At 43.7% G+C, this 22992-nt stretch overlaps 1 protein-coding gene across 5 annotated transcripts in view; it reads left to right on the top strand.

Annotated features, from left to right (window-relative positions):
• Positions 1–3466: 3466 nt before the first annotated feature.
• Positions 3467–22992, top strand: part of LOC143997622 (uncharacterized) — a 238961-nt gene continuing 219435 nt past the window's right edge. For 2 of the 5 annotated variants that reach the window (XM_077493318.1, XM_077493319.1), the window contains exon 1: positions 3467–3722. In XM_077493318.1, coding sequence (XP_077349444.1) covers positions 3577–3722 — 146 coding nt within the window. In that variant the 5' untranslated portion in view covers positions 3467–3576. Of the gene's footprint in view, positions 3723–7113; positions 7271–22992 lie in introns of those variants that run through there. The other 3 variants (XM_077493321.1, XM_077493320.1, XM_077493322.1) reach the window with 3 other exon arrangements.

Genomic DNA, 22992 nt, shown 5'->3' with positions numbered 1-22992 from the left:
TGGAAGCGCTGCTGATTTTATCATCCAATCACATGCAAACTAAATGCTGCTTTTTATTTTCCATGCATGTCCCCCTCGGATCTACAGCGACTTTACTTCCACGTTCACTTTCAGTGCACTTCCAAGTGCACTTGCAGTGCAAAGTGGATTTTCCTTTAGTAAATAACCCCCATAGTGTAAAACTGATTAACCACTTGCCTTTTGGACACTTTTACCCCCTTCCTGCCCCCGGCCAATTTTCAGCTTTTAGCTCTGTCGCATTTTGAATGACAATTGCGCATTTTGAATGACAAATGCAAAACTGTACTAAAGCAATGTTTTTTATTTTTTTGGGGACAGATAGAGCTTTCTTTTGATGGTATTTAATCACTACAGGGTTGTTGTTTTTTTGCTAAAAAAGAGCAAACATTTTTAAAGACATTTTTTTTTTTATTAGTTTCTGTTATAAAATTTTGCAAATAAGTAATTTTTCTCCTTCAGTGATGGGCATTGATAAGGCGGCACTGATGAGGACTGACGGACACTGATGGGGCTGCACTGATATTCAGTGCCCTGATTATCTGTGTACACGTCGACACTGCCTGGTTACCAGCTCTACCTTCCACGCTGTGACAGCACATGAGGAAAGTACTGCAGATAACACGCAAGTTACACTTACATTGGGATCAGCTGTGATTGGACCCAGCTGATCAAGCGGTAAAGGGCTGCTGTGATTGGCCCTTTACCCCTATCTGTGATGGCTATGTCTGAAGGAAAAGGTATAGGTACAAAGGAAAGAATGCTTGTGAATAGTGTAAATGGGGGAAAAAAATGTATATACTTTAGGTATATATATCTATATATAGATATAGATATATATCTATATATATATATATATATATATATATATATATATATATATATATATATATATATATATATATAAAGAACAGACGGTTTACTAGAAAGTAGCATCAATCTACCAAATAGTTAATCTTCTTGTTTTTAACACTCCTTTATTTTACTGCATCGTAAATGTCAAATCCAACTGAATACAAGCAACTCATCTGCTTTTTGCATGGGTGGTGATTCAAATGTGCAATTTTACCTAATTCCTGGAGTAATTTGTTTCTCGTAAACAGGTGATGAACAGTAAAAATATGAGCGTTACTTTATTCTTTCACAACTCTGCCAGTAAAACAGTTTTAAGGTCGATATGCAGCAAAATGGGACTCATCATCTAGCAGATATTCCCAACATTGGTCTTGTGAAGCCACAAGATATAGTCAGTTGACCCAAATGGCTCTATATACGGATAGCGAAAATTTGGAAGCTGGTTATTATATTTTCTAACTTTCTTCCACAGGTGCTTTTTACAGGTATAATACAGCAATTTTAGATGGGAAAAGGGGGCAGTATGTAGTAAGCAGACCTTACATTTTAGTATATAGTAATAATAATACATTTAACATGTAATAAGCAGAACTTGCATGTATATAAAAGTAATAATGATAATAATAATTAAAATAAAATAAAAAGCAGTGTAAATGGGAGGACGTTATACTACACTCTCCCGCCCCTAGGATTTAACCGTCCAGCCAATTATATAAATTGCCCGGACGGGAGAGAGTAATTAAACTTAAATGTATTAAAAAATAATTAAAAAATATTTTCAGTGTAGCACCCAGGGAGCTACTTACAAATTTAATAGCAAAGAGTAGTTATCTTGGTCGATTGATAGAGATCTATTGATTTCTCCCTAAGTTTGACCTTGTTGCACTTTTCTCTTCTACCACTAGGTGGCCGGATAGTTGGTGGTACTAGATACAAGAAGGGCAACCCAAGGTCAGGTTATGAGTATATGGGGTATCTCAGCCAATGGGCAGGGGTTTTCTTGAATCCCATGGCCTGCTAGGAGAACCTATATATTCAGGTAAGGTCAGGTGATCTATGTTCTGTGTCACCTGGATGACTGTCTGGGTGGACGTGTGTCGTACGCCCCGGGCTGCTAGGCCCGGGGATTGGGCCTATCCCGGGGCATCTGGCTGTTATTCTGTGTTAGGGTCTATCCAGAAGTAAAGAGAGCAGTGCAGGGTTGGGATTGCGGCTTTCAGTCCAACCAGTAGTGATGGTTCTGCTGGCCAGAGAACCTGTCAGTTGTAGGACGTAGGAGGGAAGCTGTTGCCACAAAGGGACCAACCACCTTTACCAGGGACCACAGTGAGTAACCGAAGCAAGTCCCGAAACCACATTCTCACTGAACAGGCACAGTGGAGTATCGGGAAACTTCAGGCGGTGATCAAGTCAAGTGCCTAACCCACAGAGGAGATGCTTGCAGAGCAGGCTTGTCAAGCCAGGGACCTCGCCGATTAGCAGGGGTGAAGCTTGAGAAGTATCTGGAGTGCCAAGCTAGGGACCCAGCAGAGAAGCGTGGGTGACGCTTGAGGAAGATACCACCTCCTTGGAGGAGCTCAAGGGATTCAGAGTCAGTGAATCAATGGGTCTAGTGAGAGATTGGGAGCTAAGTGTTGAAGAACTACAAGAGGCAGTTGTAGTGAAGCTGAAGGAACTGTTACGTTTGAGTTAGGAACTGTTAAAGACTGTTACCATAGGAGACAGCATTCCTGCATGTGCAGATGTGGCTTCTTTCTTGCGGCCTTTCCCTGCACGGCTGTCTTCCTATTGAAGTCTCGGGAGTCTGCCAATTGAATCTACAAACTACTTAAGGGTGTCCTGGCCCTAACCCTCTTTCCCCCAAAAATACAAAAAGGACTGTCAAAAGAAATAAAACCTCTTTTATATCCAAGAAGTGTCTGGCGCCCAATGACTTTCACCATCTTTGCCTCCACTATGCCTTACAATCCACTACACATTGAAGGATGTCAGCTATCTTTGTCCTTGGAGGTCCTCATTAGACTGGGTAGGGCCAGAGACTTTGCTACATTAGTATAATAATAATAATTATAAATAAATAAAAAAGTAGCAATATTAATGATAGTAATAATAAAATTTTTAGTATGTAATAAGCAGACCTTGCATTAAAAAAAAGTAATAATAATAAAAAAAAAAAAAAAATATATATATATATATATATATATATATATATATATATATTAAAAAATAATTAGAAAAAAAGAACTATATACAATAGATCAGCCCTCAAATTTTCCACTTGCCTACTCACATTTTGCGATTTTGCACTAGAGCCGATCTGGTTTACCTGAAAATGCACATCGCGGAGATTGTCATCTCATGTCTATGTGCTGCTTTAGACTTTGTATTGGTCCGGTAGATTAAGGGTTATATTATCTTTATTCGAGGAATTCACCTGTGTAATGTATTTTCTGGATTATGTTCTCCATTACCTTACAATTACAGGCACATACCAGACACCTTTTTACGATATACTAGCTCAAACACAAAGTCAACAGCAGAGGTTAATCACCGGTGACAGGCCAGGCAGCGTGCAGCTGGATTCGGCACAAGTCACATTTCTAGTATGGTGTGCAAGACAGATTCGTGTCACTAAAAATCCACACTATAATTAGGACTTTGTCAACACAAGGACAAAAAATATTACCAGGCGTTACAGTATCTATGGATACAAATGGATACAAATGCCTTGGGACGGCTTCTCTAGATCAGGCGAAAAACCCGAGCAACTGTGTCACATCACGCTATGCTAGAGGACAAGGACAGGACCGATGTCTTCGTCAGGACAGAATAAAGGGGAGCAGGGACAGGTGAGTGACTTTGCTGCTCTTCTATCCTTCTTCTTAACCGCCTCCTTCCAATCTTCCCGAATGTCGCAGGTCTCATTGTACAAGATGAGTCTGGTGGTAAAATGGCAACTGTTTTTTATCAAAGACAAGGGTTGAGCAAAATTGAGAGTTTACATGTCATGTGTCAATCATTTTATATCTAGTTACAGTTTCATCATAATTCCTCCAACTGTCCCTGATTTGGAGGGTTCATCCCTAATTTGGAACCAAATCCCTCTGTCCCTAAATACTCCTCAAATGTCCTTCTCCCTGGTCTGAGGTATAGACTTCTACACTTCAGGTGTTTGTTTTGTTTAAAAAAAAAAAATTGCAGAGCTAATCATCCTGCGAAACATCATAAACATTAATTCTGCGTGAAGTCCATTCATTCTGGGCTCGGAAGAAGTACTGGAGGAGAGCATGTAAGGAGGTGACGAGGGACCTAAAGAGCCGGAGGTCTTGGGAAGGAGCGGAGCGGCGATATTTAGAGACAAGATTGGTGATGTAGTTCATTTCCTGATATGGGGGTTGGTTAGCTCAGTGGCAGATGCGTTTTTTTTTTTTTTGTGAAGTCTATGTCAGTCAGAACTGTGTTTAACTACTTTCAGACCGGACCATTTTGCTGGCTTAAGACCAGACAACTTTTTGTGATTCGGCACTGCAGCGCTTTAACTGACAATTGCGCGGTCGTGTGACGTGGCTCCCAAACAAAATTGATGCCCTTTTTTTCCCACAAATAGAGCTTTGTTTTGGTGGTATTTGATCACCCCTGCGGTTTTTATTTTTTGCGCTATAAAGAAAAAAAGAGTGACAATTTTGAAAAAAACTCATTATTTTTAACTTTTTGCTATAATAAATATCCCCCAAAAATATATTAAAAAAAACATATTTTTTTCCTCAGTTTAGGCCGGTATGTATTCTTCTACATATTTTTGGTATCGCAATAAGCTATTATTAATTGGTTTGCGCAAAATGTATAGCGTTTACAAAATAGGGGATAGTTTTATGGCATTTTTATTAATAATTTTTTGTTTTACTAGTAATGGCGGCGATCAGCAATTTTTATTGTGACTGCGACCTCTATAGAGGACACATCGGACATTTTTGACAGATTTTTGGGACCATTGTCATTTATACAGCAATCAGTGCTATACAAATGCATTGATTCCTGTGTAAATGACACTGGCAGTGAAGGGGCTAACCAGGGGGTGGCAGTGTAGGGGTTAAGTGGGTCCTAGGGGCAGGTTACTAACTGTGGGGGGCAAGGCTTTGTGTTAGTGAACACTGATCTCTGCTCCAATCACAGGGAGCAAAGATAAGTGTCACTTGTTGCTAGGCAGAATGAGGAGATGCTGTTTACTTCCGCATCTCCCGTTCAGCCTCCCGTGAGACAATCGTGGGTATCCCCGTGGCGATCGAGTCTGAGGGACCCACGACTGGACTCACGAGGGTCCTGACCGACACGCGCCTGTGCCAACGCCGGCGCGCACGCGATGGTACGGTGGCAATTTTAAACGAACGTACTTGTACGCCAATTTGCCTGTCCTTGCCATTCTGTCCAGCCCCCAGGGCTTTCATGGCCTGGGGTGCGGATTCACCCGACTCCAAGTCTCGGGGCTGGCTGGCCCGAGGTAAAGTAACTGAAAGAAGGATTCGAAGGTGGTCTGGTGCCGTCACGGTTTGTGGAGAGGCCCAGCAACTGTAGAGGCATTCAGGGGAGGACTCTTCGGGAGAAGGCCACACAAAGGTTGGCTTCTCAGCAGGAGCCTGGAGGCTAAGTTGAAAGACCCCAAGCGAATCTGATCTCGTATGGTATTGCCGGACCGGCTGCAAGATACTGGTACCGTACGAGGGTTCTCTGAGTTGTCTGCATCTTTCAGTTTATTCAAGTGTTCTACAAGTCTGTGGCAGAGACTTTATTCAAGTGTTCTACAACAAGTCTGTGGCAGAGGCTTTATTTGATTTAAGAACCCTGTTGGTTGCTAGGCCTGGTGAAAGAAGGACTATCCGATAAGGGTGAGGATCCAGCAGTGAATGGCTATTATCTGGATTTCCTAATGTGAGAGACTCTTTTGTCTATTTGACTTAGTTCAATAGTACCTGGACCTTCCTACCTAAACCCTCTAACCCTACTTTGAGAGACTGTGTTCGTTTACTATTTTTGCAAATAAAAATCCTTTAAGCGGATCTGGCGTCAGTCTCTGCAGTTCTTGGGCCATCTAACTTGGGAAACCCCTAGACATACACGAGGTCAAGAAGGTAATGGTAAGCCCAATTAAATCAGCCGCTCCTTCGGGGGTCAGTGCTACACGAAAATGGTATACATTAAACATAAATCATCTGTTATATGAATGAATGAATAATTTGTATAGCGCACAATGCGAACTGAATCGCCTCAAGGCGCTGTGAGGAGCTTTGTTGTCCAGCTTCTAGAAAAGGAAGGTCTTGAGTTTTTTCCTGAAGACCTGGTGGTTTTCTTCCAAGCAGATGTTAGTTCGTAGAGCATTCCATAACCGTGGTCCTTGGACAGCGAATCTCCGTTCCCCCTTTGATTTGTACCGAGATTTGGGAACGAGGAGGAGGTTTTGGTTAGAGGATCGAAGACTGCGGTTGGGAGTGCGAGAACATTTTGGAGTTTGTCCTTTCGGCAAATTGTGTTTGGAAAGTCTGAATTGGATGTCTAAAGTTGTGTACAACCAAATTTTCTCATAGTGTGCACCCACCTTTAGGCCGGGTTCACATATGAGCAAGCAGCGGCTCACAGCAGGAGTCCGGTGCGCCCTCGCGTTCACCCTTTCAGGTCCGATTTCAGTCAAAATTTTGGGCTGAATCCAGACCTGAAATGGACCAAAAGACACACAGGGCTCCTGTGCAAATCGCACTGGAGCTGCTGCAGAGATATGTGAACCGGCTCCATAGAGCGCTGGTCACTTTCTTCTGCTGTGCAAATTGGATGCGAAGAAACTCACATCCAATTCGCACTAGTGTGAACCCAGCCTTAGAGAGATTTATCCTCACTTCCTGTATGTCTGACAATGTTCCACCAGACATAAAGTGAGGAAAATGTTCCAAAAGCAGCAAAGACAGAACAAAATGGTTATCTTTATTAGAGCTGGGAAGGCTAGATACTAGACACAGATACTTAGTTCTCTCTGTGCTTCTGTTGCTGATTTTCCCTCACATTTACCTCATTTAGATTGTACTAGCCCTTTCTGCCCCTCTGAAAAGAAATCTGCTAAGTCTTCTTGTACTGTAAGTCACTTTGTTTTACACAGATGCTTGACACTATATATCCACACTATAATTAAGACTTTGTCAACACAAGGACAAAAAATATTACAAGGCGTAACTTACAGTATCTATGGATACAAATGCCTTGGGACTGGTTCTCATCTAGACAGCAAAAACCTGAGCAACTGTGTCACAGCACGCTATGCTAGAGGACATGACTGATGTCTTCCATCCTTCAGCAGATAGAGGATTTATCACAAGCCGTACTGTCAGGACAGAATAGAGGGGAGCAGGGACAGGTGAGTGACTTTGCTGCTCTTCTATCCTTCTTCTTAACTGCCTCCTTCCAATCTTCCCGAATGTCACAGGTCTCATTGTACAAGATGAGTCTGGTGGTAAAATGGCAACCGGTTTTAATCAAAGACAGGGGATCAGCAAAATTGAGAGTTTGCATGTCATGTGTCATTCATTTTATATCTAGTTACAGCTTCATCATAATTCCTTCAACTGTCCCTGATTATGGAACCAAATCCCTCTGTCTCTCATTACTCCTCAAATGTCCTTCTCCCTGGTCTGAGGTATAGATAGACTTCTACACACTACATGGATGTGTTTTTAAAAAAAATGCAGTTAATTGAGTCAATCATCCTGCAAAACATCATAAACATTAATTCTGCGTGAAGTCCATTCATTCTGGGCTCGGAAGAAGTCCTGGAGGTGAGCATATAAGGAGGTGACGAGGGACCTAAAGAGCCGGAGGTCTTGGGAAGGAGCAGAGCGGTGATATTTCGAGACAAGATTGGTGATGTAGTTCATTTCCCTCATCAATACTGTGATATGGGGGTTGGTTAGCCCAGTGGTAGATGCGTTTTTTTTTTTAGTGAAGTCCATGTCAGTCCGAACTGTGTTTAAGGGCCTGGTAGCCTACTTCTATTAAAAAGGAAAAAAGAAAGTCGTACAACATAAGGTTTCCCCCACCGGGGATTTCAGTTTTTCACAAAACAGTGATAACCAAAAATGAAGAGCAATCTGGCTCTCCTGTAAGTAGCATGGCTGCTCTCTCTGGTTTCCCAGACCAGTGCTCGCCAGCCTTTCAGACCACACAGACCACTAAACTCACAAACTTGAATTCCGCAAACAGCTAACATGAATTTTACATACCTCATTTACATGATGCTCTGGCTCTCGCCCCCCTCTCCCTACACAACACTGCTGCCTTATACACATAATGCTCCGACTCTCTGCCCCCAACCCCCCCACAATGCTCACTTTTCATCACACTGCTGCCTTACCCAGACTCCTTATTGGATCTCACCTCCTTTTCCAGCCATGTGCTCAAGCTCCATGCTCCCTCCCACAGTCTGTGGTCAGCGCTGCCATTGCAAGTCCCCTTCTTCTTCACCTCCCACTCTCTGCACTACTCCTGGAACCTCCCTCTGAGTTCAGAGGAGCTGGAACTACAGAGGAGGCAGTATTGACTGTCAACCTGCATTGAGAACAACATTGGAAACAACACTGGGTGGAATACATCCGCAACAAGGTTGATTTGCAGCAGAACCCCTAGACACCACCACAATTTTCATTTAAACCAATAGTGGTCCACAGACCACTGGTTGGTAACCGCTGTCCCAGATCATGGGCCCTTCTGGCTCACTCAGCCTTGGCTGAAGCACCTTGCTGTACAGGCCCACTCCTGGCCCCCTGATAGGGTTTGTCCAGCATCCCAGGTCCTAACAAAGTCCTCGGAAACTCAAACTTCTTCCAGCCCCCTGGACTTGCTAGTCACCTCAGCTTTCCCAGTACCTCCAGACCAATGTAGCTGTCCTGACTTTCCCAGTTCTTTAGGCAGAAAGTCCCCAACATGGGGTCTTGTCTCCCGAGCAAATCACCCGTTCTGGCTGGAGCACACCATTGCCTTCACACACAGCCTGTGTCCAAATGGCAGACAACTGCAACTGCTGTAGCCCTGATTGGGCTTATAACGGCCCTGAACATCTGTGCATTCACACAGGCTGCAGGTGTCTCACAAAGTCTGGACACGGGATTGAAGCTTCCTTTCCACCCAAGACACTTCAGAATCATCAAGCTCCAGGCCCCAACCTGGGATTACCAAACCCGGAGAGAAAATTTAAAACAGAGCTTTCTACATGGTTGTACATGGTCAATCCACATGGTTGAGCTTCTTCAACTGAACCTTTGAGAATCCTGTGTCATCTCTATATAAGTTTACTAAACTCATACCGTGAAGGGCTAAGCACTGTCACAATATTTAACAGTGTGAATGGAAGAACCTCCCTTGCCGGCTATTATATTTAGGGAACTGTGGCACCCGCAACTGCCTGAATACAATGGAGGTCTGGGGGCTGATAGGATGCAGCTAATAATTTTCCATCAGAAATGGCGATTTTAAAGTAGATTCTTAAATGAACTTTTGCTAAGCCAAATAGCGCTTGCAGGGACACCCAAGGCTCGAATTTAGGCTTATTTAAGAAAAAAATCAGCTGAAATTCAAAGTGACTGTGGGCAGCTTTAAGGCTGGTACACATTATGAGAAAATCAGGGAAACATTTGTCCTATTTTCCTTGTTGTTTCACAGCAAGTCGAAACCGAGCAAGGAAATAATGTACGAAAATTCTCGCATGACAAAGGCTTTTTTGTTGTTCTTGCTTATTGTTTCTGATCATGCGCTGTCTTTGTACAGGCATACCCCACTTTTAAGTACACAATGGGGTTTATTTACTAAAGCTGAAAGGTGCAAAGTCAGGCTCACTTCTGCATAGACACCAATGAGTTTCCAGGTTTTATTACCAAAGCTTAATTGAACAAGCTGGGGTTAGAAGCTCATTGGTTTCTAGCAGAAGTGAGCCTGATTTTGCAATTTTCAGCTTTAGTAAATAAACCCCATTGGGTACTTAAAAGTGGGGTATGCCTGTATCAGATTTTTCTTGTATAAAAAAAATAATACAACAACAGTATACAGTAAACGTAAATCGTCTGTTCACGTGCGAGAACATTTTGGAGTTTGTCCTTTCGGAAAATTGTGTTTGCAAAGTCTGAATAGGTTGCCTAAAGTTGTGTATACACATTTTCTCATAGTGTGAACCCACCTTTAGGCTGGGGTCACATACGAGCAAGCAATGGCTCACAGCAGGAGTCCGGTGTGCCCTCGCATTCAACGTTTCAGGTCCGATTTCAGCCCGAATTTTGGGCTGAATTTGGACCTGAAACGGGCCAAAAGAAGCACAGGGCTCCTGTGCAAATCGCACCAGAGCCACTGCGGAGATATGTGAACCGTCTCCATAGAGAGCTGGTCACATTCTCCTGCTGTGTGAATTGGATGCGGAAAAACCCACATCCAATTTGCACTGGTGTGAACCCAGCCTTAGAGAGATTTACCGTCACTTCCTGTATGTCTGAGAATGTTTCACCAGACATAAAGTGAGGAAAACTTTCCAAAAGCAACAAAGACAGAAAAAAATGGTTATCTTTATTAGAGCCTTGAAGGCTAGATACTAGATGCAGATACTTATTTCAGGTGCTTCTGTTGCTGATATTCCCTCGCATTGACCTCATTTAGATTGTAGCCCTTTCCGCCTCTCTGAAAAGAAATCTGCTAAGTCTTCTTGTACTGTAAGTCACTTTGTTTTACTCTTTACATTGAGCGTACCCAAATATGAGGCCATACTGCACTGGACTTATTTTCGTAGGGACGCACATTTACGTATCTCCCTTTGTGCTGGGAGCGTGCCACACAACGCGATCCCAGCACATAGACCGGGGTCTCAACGGGAGCCCTGGGTCCCATATTAACAATTGGGACATGGAACTCCAGATTCCAGGTCACCTAATCACCTTTATAGCCATGGATTGGCTATCACAGTGATCAGTCACTGTGCAGCCCACCCCTGTGTTTTCTCTCTCTCTGTGAATGGAGGAGAGAGATACATCGTATATCTCGCTCTCTCCTTACAGGAAAAAAAAAGCGTGTGTAAAAATAATAATAAAAAAATAAAAAAATACCTAGATCAAGGTTTGATCTAGGCCAGTGCAAGGGTTAGTGTTTGGGTCTAGGTCAGCGTTTTTTATTTTTTTTGGTACAGGATATCAGTGTCAGTTCGTGTCAATGTGTTTTAGATAGGATAAAAACAAAACAAATGCACACTATTGATTTTGGGCTGTATTACGGGTACAAACAACAGCTAACATGTGCATACATGGTATCCCTACGATTGTCGGGAGCAGGGGAATCTAATTTGGGTTGTTCTTTGGTGGTGGAAGGTTATGGTAGTAGCAAGAAAAATACAGCTAAATTTAAAAATATATTTTTTTTTTTACTATTTTGTTTTATTAATACTATTAATATTATTTATTAATAATTAAAAAAATCAGGAGATAACCATTACCATTTACCCCCAAATGAAAGCCCACTTTGTCCTTAAAAAACGAGGTATAACCTACCAGGATACACAAAGTAGTTGTGATGATATGTACAGTTTTACTAACACATGTCAAAGTTGCAAAATTGTGCTTAGGAATTAATATTTGTTTTACACTTAGGTGCAAAGGGGTTAATAAACAAAACCTTCATGAAAAAAAAATTGGGATAGAGCAATTTATTTAGGCTCCATTCACACCTATGCAATTTTAATCAGGGGCGGAATCGCCGCAATTCTGCCCGCAAATCCAAATCGTGGCAAAACACGGGATGCATTTGCGATGCCAAGGAGCAGAGCTTCTTTTAGAATCGCGGGCAGAATTGTGGCGATTCCACCCACAATTCAAATCGCTAGGTGTGAATGGAGCCTTAGATGTTGTTCTGAAATAAAGAGTCCTAAACACTTAAAATGTAACTAATAACAAAACTTTTTTTTACATAGCTTTGTATAGAGTAGAGAAGATTTAGAACTTCTCTAAAGTTTTTATTACTGCCCATATCCTACTAGGGAGATTCATTCTCCAAGCTTGTCCTGGTGACCATAGTCACTGGAAGGCGAAAATTCAAAATTATAAGTTGTCACCAAGCAGAAATGAAGGGAAAATCTTCCAATAGTAAAATTTTTTATAGTGACAACCAGGGATCAACTGTGGTCATATTAGGTCAATGATATCACCAACATCCCCTTACCTTTAGGCTTAGGGTTGGGAATGCCCCAACTGCAGCTGATTCGGTCGGTGGGGATGCAATCATGTGACAGCTTCCCATGGGTTCTACCCAACTGGGTTTGGACTGAATTCAGACTGAACCCAACTCATCCCTAGTGTCAATTGTCTAATGCCACGTACACACGTAGGACTTGCCGGACTTGCCCACACACGGCACTTTTTCAGCAGACTAATACGGCGTACTAAGTCCGCCGTACTTTTGAAATGAACGGACTCGCCCACACATGCGGAGGAAAGTCCGCTCATTTTGAGCACATCTCCAGGTAGCCGGGGCCAGCGAAGGAGGCGTTGCTGGCCCCGTCACCTGGTATGGACTTAAAGGGGAACCCCTACGCCGAAAAATCGGCATGGGGGTACCCCCCAGGTCCATATCAGACCCTTATCCGAGCACACTACCCAGCTTGCCAGGAAAGGGGGTGGGGACGAGCGAGGCCGTGTGCCCTCAACATGGGGGGTGCCTTGGGGAAGGGGGGGCGCGCGCCCCCCCACCCCAAAGCACCTTGTCCCCATGTAGATGAGGACAAGGGCCTCTTCCCGACAACCCTGGCCGTTGGTTGTCGGGGTCTATGTGAATGAGTATGGGGTACAATGTACCCCTACCCATTCACCTTTTGATCTCTGATGCAAAAAGAAAAAAAAAAAAAAAAAAAAAAAAAAAAGATGAGGACAAGGGCCTCTTCCCGACAACCCTGGCCGTTGGTTGTCGGGGTCTATGTGAATGAGTATGGGGTACAATGTACCCCTACCCATTCACCTGTGAATAAAAGTAAAAAAAAACACAACACACAAGGGTTAAAATAGTTTATTGCACTGCTCCGGGGGTCTTCTTCCGTCTTCGGGGGTCTTCTCGCTGAACTCCTCCACTATCTTCTGCTCTTTTGCTAGCTCATTCACTAGCGGAGGAGCCCGGCTTTCTTCTTCGCCGCCGCCCTCTTCTTCCGACTTCGGGGATTTTGTCCCCCTCTTCGGTTCTTCTTGCTGGGCCACCGCGCCTTCTTCTAGCTCTTTTACAAGCGGTGACCCGGTCTTCTGTCACCGCTGTCTTCTGGCCTTCTGTTCTTCTGTTCTGTTCTTCTCTTCTGGAGATGTTGCCTCGTCGCTCTCTCCGGTCACAATGACAGAGAAGCGGAGGAAGGAATCACAGGAACCAGAACCGACTCTAACTTGGAAGTAGAGGAAAATTGTTGTGATAAGGTATCAGCCCTTACATTCTTAGTACCGGGTAAGATTGAGACAATTTAATTGAAACTGGACAAGAAAAGAGCCCATCGCGCCCTTCTGGGAGAGAGTTGTTTAGCCTCAGACAAGAATGTGAAATTCTTATGGTCGGTAAGAATGAGAACCGGCACAGTGGTATCTTCGAGGAGATGTCTCCATTCTTTGAGGGCTCAAATGATCGCCAACAGCTCTCTGTCACCAATCTCGTAATTGCACTGCGCAGGTGACAATTTCTTGCAAAAGTAGCCACAAGAATGCACAGTGCTCTCAGAGGTAGGATGTTGAGACAGAAGGGCGCCAACTCCAGTCTCAGAAGCATCAACCTCAAGGATAAAAGGTAACGTAGGATCAGGATGTGCCAACACAGGAGCAGAAACAAAGGCAGCCTTGAGACCCTCAAAGGTCTTAACGGACTCCAGAGACCTCATCCCTGATGAAATCCGAGAGACCATGAGAAAAAGCAGCCACGAGGGCCTCATTGTTCCAAGCAACCTCTGCTGCCAGAGTACGGAATTCAATGGCATAGTCGGCAACAGTTCTCGTACTCTGTTTGATGGACATGAGGCACTTGGCAGCAGAAGCGGAGTGTGCGGGAACATCAAATTATCCTTTTAAAGGAGGCCAAAAACTCAGGGTAACTCAAGACAACAGGTTTTTGCACCTCCCATAGAGGGTTTGCCCAGACCAAGGCTCTCTCAGAAAGCAAAGATATCATGAAACCTACTTTACTTCTGTCCATGGGAAACTCCTGGAAACTCCTCCATCTCAAAGTATATCTCAACCTGGTTGAGAAACCCTCTGCATTGGACAGGATTGCCCCCAAATCGCCGGGGAAGTGGAGTGGAACCAGACATATATAGAGGTAATACTCTAGGCGGTCACCTGCGCAGAGACTGACGCAGCAGCAGGGACGGTCTGCAACACAGGTTGTAACGGAGCAGCCACAGTGGGAGATTCCAGGTGAGCTGTGTGACTCAGGAGCGTTTGTAACGACATGGCAAACTGATCTATGTGGTGATCTTGCTAATTCAGTCTGGAAACAAAATTACAAACAAGTAGATTGACTGTATCTTCTGAATTCATGGCCTTTACCTACTGTCATAAACCATGAAATCAGACCGAGACAGAAGTGCAGTTAAATCACACTCGTTTAATAATAAAGTAAATAGAACAAACGTAGTCAAAACATAGCCCAAGTTCAGGAACCGTAACAGATAGTCAGACAAGCCAAATGCCAGGGAGCATAGTAAATCAGCAAGCAGGATCTGAAGCCAGAAGGGATGTCAGCCAAGTAAGTCTTTTAACAGGAATGCAGGAGTCTCTATGATGTTGACTAAGGTGAAGGCAGAGATCCTCTGGGCTTGAAAAATAAATCTAATATGTTCCCTTCCCCTAGCATTAATCCTAATTTGGGAGGTTTCCTTACTATGAGCACACAAGAAATTCAGAGACTAAAGCGAATCCCTTCTCATGATAATCTATCACAAGATGAAAAAGAAGCACTATCCAGTCTGACCAATAAACATCAGCTTACTATAAAACCCTCTGATGGGGGGGGGGGGGGGGGGGCATTGTGATAATAAACAATAGCCAATACCAAACTATGGAGTTTATTTACTAAAGGTAAATCCACTTTGCACTACAAGTACATTGCAAGCGCACTTGAAAGTGCACTTGTAAGTGCAGTCACTGTAGATCTGAGGGGAAGTTCTGAAATAAGGGGAAACTTTGCTGATTTTATCATCCAATCATGTGCAAGCTAAAATCCTGTTTCTTTATCATACATCACAGTACACAGAGCCATAGTAGTTACTATGTGGGTTATAGGCCACCTTCAGGTGATGGACACTGGTACACCCTAAGACAGGAAGTCCACTCCTTATATAACCCCTCCCACTACTGGGAGTACCTCAGTTTTTCCGCCAGTGTCTTAGGTGTTGGTCACGAGTAAAGATGTGCTATGCTGAACTCCACTGGAATATTCCTTGCTGGGGCAGGCTATGCAACAGAATCCATTCAAAGTGTCTTTTTTTTTTTTTTTTTTCTTTTTGCATCAGAGATCAGCCAAAAGGTTATATTGTTTACAGCGGCGGCCGTAGCCTGGGTGCCCAAGATTAGTAACCAGTTTATTATCACCACTTGTGTGAAGGTATCTAGGCTGCTGAACCATCATCTGCATTTTTCTCTCTCCCTTTTTTTTTTTTTTTTTTTTTTTTTTTTTTTTCTTTTTCCCCTTACCTTTTTTTTTCCCCCTTATTTTCATTTAATGCTTAAATTCTTTTTATTTATTTTGCTTCATGCAAGGAGAGTAATAGTATAAGCTACATAAATTACAAACAAATTATGTACAGAGCAGTGTCAATAATATTTCTTTTGTTAAGGTGTTTTAGCGCTTTCTGTTTCCGTTCACCCAGCATTTTAACACGCCCTCCCCCCTTCCCTCCCCCTCCCCCTCCCCCAGCCCATCCCTCCCTCCCTAAAGGTTGAACACCAACTCCTAGATTTTACCCTCTATAAATTTTATATTATCCTATTCTGTATCCATTTATCAAATTTTTTTTCTTCTTTTTTTTTTTCCTTCCTTTATCAATCAGGTGGGTATCCCATTTCATTCAACCATGGTCTCCATATTTTCTCGAACCTTCTGAGGTTTCCCCTTCGTATATATACAGTTTTCTCTTTCCAAATTAAATCATTAATAACTTGAGTCCATTCACTCAGAAGAGGCGCTCTATCAGACTGCCATTTCTGCGCAATCAATTTCCGCGCTTGAAATAAACACCGTATAACTGCCAACGTGGTATTTTTTGGTTCCCCCGCTATTTTCCTATACCCCAAGATACAAGTCTTGGGGTCTCGGTCCAGCTTGGTCCCAAACGTTTTATTTATGATTTTTACTATTCCATCCCAGTAGCGAAAAAGCTTTGGGCATCTCCACATCATGTGTATAAGATCCCCATGGCCTCGGCATCTAGGGCAGTCGGCATCCGTCCTTCTTCCAAATAGTAACAGCCTCTTAGGAGTGAAATAGGCCCTATATAGCAACATTAAATGTGATACTTTCTGTGGCGGGGAGACCGATACCCATGGTCCTAGTTCCAATATTCTCTTCCACTGTTCCTCTGTAATTTCACCTATATCCTCCTCCCACTTCTTCTTTTGTTTAACTAAGCCTGGTTCCATTTCAGTAGTCTTACATATTAATTCATAAAGGGCAGAGATAGCTCCCTGGGGTTTATCTATTTTCATTATCTCCTGGGGAAGGGATATCTTATCCCATTCCGGTATCTGTGAGCCACACTGCGCTGTCAATGCATGCCGAAGCTGCAAATAACGATAAAATGTTTTTTGCGGTACGCCGAATTCTCTTTTTAAGTCTATGAATGTTTTTACAGTGCTGCCATCATAAATTTGACTTAGCCTAGTTATGCCCTTCTTTTCCCAGGTACTGATTTTCCCAATTGACCGTACTTCTTGCAAATTCATATTGTCCCATAATGGGGTGTATTCTGTCCATCCATTACCCCCCAGCATCTTTTTTACCGTTCTCCATACCTTGCTTACCATATTTGTTATGGGATCCTTACGATAAAAAGAGCTTGCCTCCAGTACCTCCACCATGGTTTTATGTGGGGCTCTTATCAGCATTATTCTACCATTTGGATTAACCTCCCCCTCCTGATCACATCCCACCAAATGTTGCAACTGAGCTGCTAAGTAATAATTCCTGGGGCTAGGTACCGCTAGGCCCCCCCTATCTGTTGGCTGCTGTAATGCCTGGAGTCGAATCCTCGCCTGTCCGCCCTTCCAGATTAACTTTCGGAAGAGGGTCTCAAGTTTTTTAAACCACTTCCTCCCTATCCACACTGGAGCATTATGCAGGACATATAGCAATTGTGGCAGCCATATCATCTTTATCAAGCTACATCTGCCCGCTACTGACAGTGGGAGTCGGCTCCAGGCATCACAGCTTCGCTTAAATTTACCCACTAACGGGACCAAATTTTTATCAGCATACTGCTCTAAATCTGCTGTTAAGTATATACCGAGATATTTCATTACCTCCACCACCTCCAGCCGCGGTATCCCCATTGCCATTCCCACGCCTGGGTTATCTAGTTGAAGCAGTTCTGACTTTCCCCAGTTTATTATTAGGCCCGAAAACCCTCCGAAGTTTTCCACTAACTTAATTGCCCTTACCAGAGATTGGCCAGTATCCCCTAAAAATAGGAGGACGTCGTCCGCATATAGTGCGATCCTTTCTTCCCTGCCCTCCTCCATTTGAAACCCTAGTATCCCTGGTTCTGATCTAATGGCAATCGCCAGTGGCTCCATTGCCACGGCAAAGAGCATTGGGGAGAGTGGACACCCCTGCCTTGTCCCTCTACTCATTTCTATGCATTCAGATTGTTCTTTATTTATTCTTACTCTCGCAGTGGGGGTACTATACAACATTTTAATCCATCCGATGAATGTGGGACCAAACCCACATCCCTCCAGGACACGCCACAGATACTCCCACTCTAAACTGTCAAAAGCCTTTGTCATATCCAAGGATAAGATGGCCCTTGATCCCGTCCCCACCTGGGGAGCCTGAATATTTAAAAAAGCCCTTCTTATATTCATACTGGTTGATCGCCCTTCAATGAAGCCTGTCTGGTCTATATGTATAAGCCTCTTAATTACCTTATTTAGCCTATTTGCCAAGGCCTTAGCCAGGATTTTTGCATCCGAGCATAAAAGTGATATCGGCCTGTACGAGGCTACCTCTTGGGGATCTTTCCCTTCCTTAGGTATAACGATAATAGTCGCCTCCCTCATGGATGCGGGTAGTCTCCCCTCTAACTTTGCCCCCATTAAGGTCCTAAGTAGTTCTGGAATTAGGATTTCACTATATTTTTTGTATAGCTCCACCGGAAGGCCATCTGGCCCTGGAGATTTTTGATTAGCCATGCCTAAGACCGCCTGCTGTATCTCACTCAAGGTTAAGGGGGCTTCCAAGTCCTCCCTCTCCTCTCGTGTGAGGTTTGGGAGTTTCACTTTCTCCAAGAAGGCATCCAAATCATCTTTATTTTTCTGACCTCGGGATTTATATAGGTCCTCATAGAAAGATCTAAATGTTTCTACAATCTCCTTCCCATTTGTGAGGACTTTCCCATTCATGGACTTAATCGCTGGGATTATAGATGGGGGGGAGTTAGTTCTTACTAGCTGAGCCAACATCCTGCCCACACTCTCTCCTTCTCCAAAGTAACGTTGCTTCTGAAATAGCCGCTTATTTTCCTCCCTTTTAGTAATTAATGATCTGTACCCCTGCTGTTTATTCAGCCATATCCCTTTTTTTTTTTTTTTTTTTTTTTTTGGCTCCCTCTGAGGTGTTAAGGAAATGTTTATCCTATTTCTCTAAGGTTCTTTGGACTATAACACTGTTCTTGTCTTTACCGCTGTAACTGTGCTGCTTCACTGATTGAAGCCTCCACCTTAGCCTCCATTTTGGCAGTGATCTTGGTAGTGACCCTGAATAAAAGATGTCAAGGCGTCGAGGAGAGGAACAGGTGCCAGCGGAGAGTGAAGGGACACAACACCCTCGCTCCTCAAAAGAAAAGAACTCACAGGTAGCCCAAGCAGCTGCAGCAAAACTAGAGCGGTACACCCGTACATTAGGCCAGTCTCCAATAAAGGGAGAGCAATCGATATCATTGGGCCAACCTGCACAAGCGAAGCCGCAACAAGGGGGCCCAGTGGATAGAAAAAGCCAGGGTCAACCCTCAGCATCAAACGTTACGGGCGCATCAGGCCCAAAGAATACAAGTAAACGTCAAGGGGTAACCCATGGAGATACGGAATCATTGTTGAGAGCAACTCCCCCCACTGAGGAGGACCCAACCTTAAGAGAGGTTCTCCAAGCTGTTAACGTATGCAAAACATCACTGGGAGAGCTATGTGGCCAGTTTAAGAGTATGAAGGAGGAGCTGTCAATGTTCAGACAGGACATGCAAAAAGCAGCAGAAAGAACTGCACAGCTAGAAATAAGGATAAGCCAAATGGAAGACGATTTGTATCCAGTGCAGCAAGAAGTTAATAGCATGAGGAAACAACTAGTTAATCAATTTACCAGAATGGATGAAATAGAAAATAGACTACGCAGAGATAACATAAGGATGTTGGGACTGCCTGAGGGGTGCGAAGGGCCTGATCCGATAAGATTCCTAGAATCATGGTTCATAGAAAAGTTCGGTAGAGAAAAATTCCCAGCTTTTTTTGCAATAGAAAGGGCTCACCGAGTCCCTTTTAAGCCCATACTTACGGGGGGTCGTCCCAGACCAATTATCCTGAAATTTTTTAATTATAACGACAAAGTGGCATTGATGCGTGGGGCAAGAGATCTGGGTAATGTTATGCATAACGGTGTGAAGATCTCCTTTTTTCCAGATTACTCCCCAGAATTACAGAGGCGTAGGGCTGAATTTTTAGAGGTCAAACGTACCCTACGGTCCCATGGGGTCTCGTACGCTCTCTTATACCCAGCGCGGCTGCGAATAGCGGCGCTGGGGGGAATACAGTTGTTTGACTCCCCGGGTGATGTAGCCTTATGGCTGGAGGCCAATAAAGAGTCATTGTAGATATACAAGGGGGGGGTGAGAGGGGGGGGGGGTGAGAGGGGAGGGGTGAGGGGGGAATGGATATACTTTTTTTTTTTTTTTTTTTGTTGTGTTGTTGCTGTTTCACCTTTTGCTATTGAGTAACTTTTCTGGAACACGGGGAGAGAGATGAGAGTGGTTTAAATGAAGTATGAAAGATTGTTAGAAGGGGAGATAGGGTTAAAGGTTGTGATAATATTCGCCACTTGTTTGTTACCACTTTTGGTTTTTGTAACTTCCTTGGCAGAGGAAGAAGGTTATAAGAGTGGGGAAGGGAAAGAGGGTAGGGAGGAGAGTGTGAAGGCCATGAGTAACCCCTTGGGGGATTGCCTAAACAGGTGGAGGGCTGGGGGGGTGGGATGGGAGGGGGTGGTTAGGAATGGGTGGGAGGGGAGAGAGGGAGGATTGGGTCAGGTAATTTCTGAGTTAGGGGTACATAAGAAGGTGAGGGTTGAACACTACAGCGTGGGTGCACAAATAATAGTTGATTTTGAAATCAACACTATAAAGATGATACACTTGTGGGGAATTTGTAATTTAGGAGGCTGGGGTTGGCGCACGTATAGTGTATTTCCACTTTTTTGTTATTTCATTTCTTTGTGTATTTTGAATAATGCAGGACAAAATACTTAATGTGGCCTCCTGGAATATAAGAGGCCTGGGGAGCCCAATTAAACGTGCGACGGTTTTCTCGATGTTGGAGAGGCACGGGATCGGTCTGGCCTGCCTGCAGGAGACACATTTAACAAAATTAACTGCACCTCAACTTAAAAATAGAAGATTTCAAAACCAGTACCACTCCACTTATACATCATACTCGAGAGGAGTGAGTGTGATGGTGGGATCTGGGGTGAGGTTCTCCTGCAGACAGGTCAGTATTGATGAACTCGGCCGTTATGTTTTTTTATACTGTAGTTTGGAGGATAAACCCTATGTCTTAGCAGGTGTCTATGTACCGCCTCCATTTAAGATGGAGGTGGTGTACAAATTTATGGACTTCCTGGTGAATAAGGAGGAGGTTCCAGTTATAATGCTGGGGGACTTCAATGAAGTGCTTGACAGAGGGATCGATAGATTCCCCATTAAACAACATCTGGGACAGCCAGGGTCAACAAGGTTGAGTGACTTCCTGAGGGAAGTGGGATTGTTAGATATGTGGAGAGTGAGGAATGCGAACATTAAGCAATACTCTTGTTTTTCAAGTTCGCACTCGACACTCTCCAGAATAGATATGGCCCTGGGTAATGAGGAAGCACTGCAAGATGTAAGGGATATAGAGTATCTGCCTAGAGGGATATCGGACCATTCATTACTGAAAGTAGCACTGAGTATAGGGGAGAAAAAAAGAATAACGGTGGGGGGCTGGAGAATTAGCCCATTCTGGCTGGAATTATTGACGGAAGTAGAGGAAATCCCAATAAGAATAAAAGAGTTTTTAGTATTTAATATAGATACGGCCCCAGCTAATATAACATGGGATACATTAAAAGCATATATTAGAGGTATCCTGATCCACCAGGTAGCTAAAATTAAACAGAAAAATAGGAGTTGGGAGGAAGGGATCAGGAAGGAAGTAATAGAGGCAGAGGAAAATTATGTTAAAGATCCCACTCATGAAAAGAAAGGGATATGGCTGAATAAACAGCAGGGGTACAGATCATTAATTACTAAAAGGGAAGAAAATAAGCGGCTATTTCAGAAGCAACGTTACTTTGGAGAAGGAGAGAGTGTGGGCAGGATGTTGGCTCAGCTAGTAAGAACTAACTCCCCCCCATCTATAATCCCAGCGATTAAGTCCATGAATGGGAAAGTCCTCACAAATGGGAAGGAGATTGTAGAAACATTTAGATCTTTCTATGAGGACCTATATAAATCCCGAGGTCAGAAAAATAAAGATGATTTGGATGCCTTCTTGGAGAAAGTGAAACTCCCAAACCTCACACGAGAGGAGAGGGAGGACTTGGAAGCCCCCTTAACCTTGAGTGAGATACAGCAGGCGGTCTTAGGCATGGCTAATCAAAAATCTCCAGGGCCAGATGGCCTTCCGGTGGAGCTATACAAAAAATATAGTGAAATCCTAATTCCAGAACTACTTAGGACCTTAATGGGGGCAAAGTTAGAGGGGAGACTACCCGCATCCATGAGGGAGGCGACTATTATCGTTATACCTAAGGAAGGGAAAGATCCCCAAGAGGTAGCCTCGTACAGGCCGATATCACTTTTATGCTCGGATGCAAAAATCCTGGCTAAGGCCTTGGCAAATAGGCTAAATAAGGTAATTAAGAGGCTTATACATATAGACCAGACAGGCTTCATTGAAGGGCGATCAACCAGTATGAATATAAGAAGGGCTTTTTTAAATATTCAGGCTCCCCAGGTGGGGACGGGATCAAGGGCCATCTTATCCTTGGATATGACAAAGGCTTTTGACAGTTTAGAGTGGGAGTATCTGTGGCGTGTCCTGGAGGGATGTGGGTTTGGTCCCACATTCATCGGATGGATTAAAATGTTGTATAGTACCCCCACTGCGAGAGTAAGAATAAATAAAGAACAATCTGAATGCATAGAAATGAGTAGAGGGACAAGGCAGGGGTGTCCACTCTCCCCAATGCTCTTTGCCGTGGCAATGGAGCCACTGGCGATTGCCATTAGATCAGAACCAGGGATACTAGGGTTTCAAATGGAGGAGGGCAGGGAAGAAAGGATCGCACTATATGCGGACGACGTCCTCCTATTTTTAGGGGATACTGGCCAATCTCTGGTAAGGGCAATTAAGTTAGTGGAAAACTTCGGAGGGTTTTCGGGCCTAATAATAAACTGGGGAAAGTCAGAACTGCTTCAACTAGATAACCCAGGCGTGGGAATGGCAATGGGGATACCGCGGCTGGAGGTGGTGGAGGTAATGAAATATCTCGGTATATACTTAACAGCAGACTTAGAGCAGTATGCTGATAAAAATTTGGTCCCGTTAGTGGGTAAATTTAAGCGAAGCTGTGATG

Source organism: Lithobates pipiens, unplaced genomic scaffold (genome assembly GCF_037356315.1).
Source record: "Lithobates pipiens isolate NorthernLeopardFrog02 unplaced genomic scaffold, aLitPip1_a1.2 Scaffold_19, whole genome shotgun sequence".
Classification (NCBI taxonomy): domain Eukaryota; kingdom Metazoa; phylum Chordata; class Amphibia; order Anura; family Ranidae; genus Lithobates; species Lithobates pipiens.
This window is presented reverse-complemented; position numbering and strand designations above follow the sequence as displayed.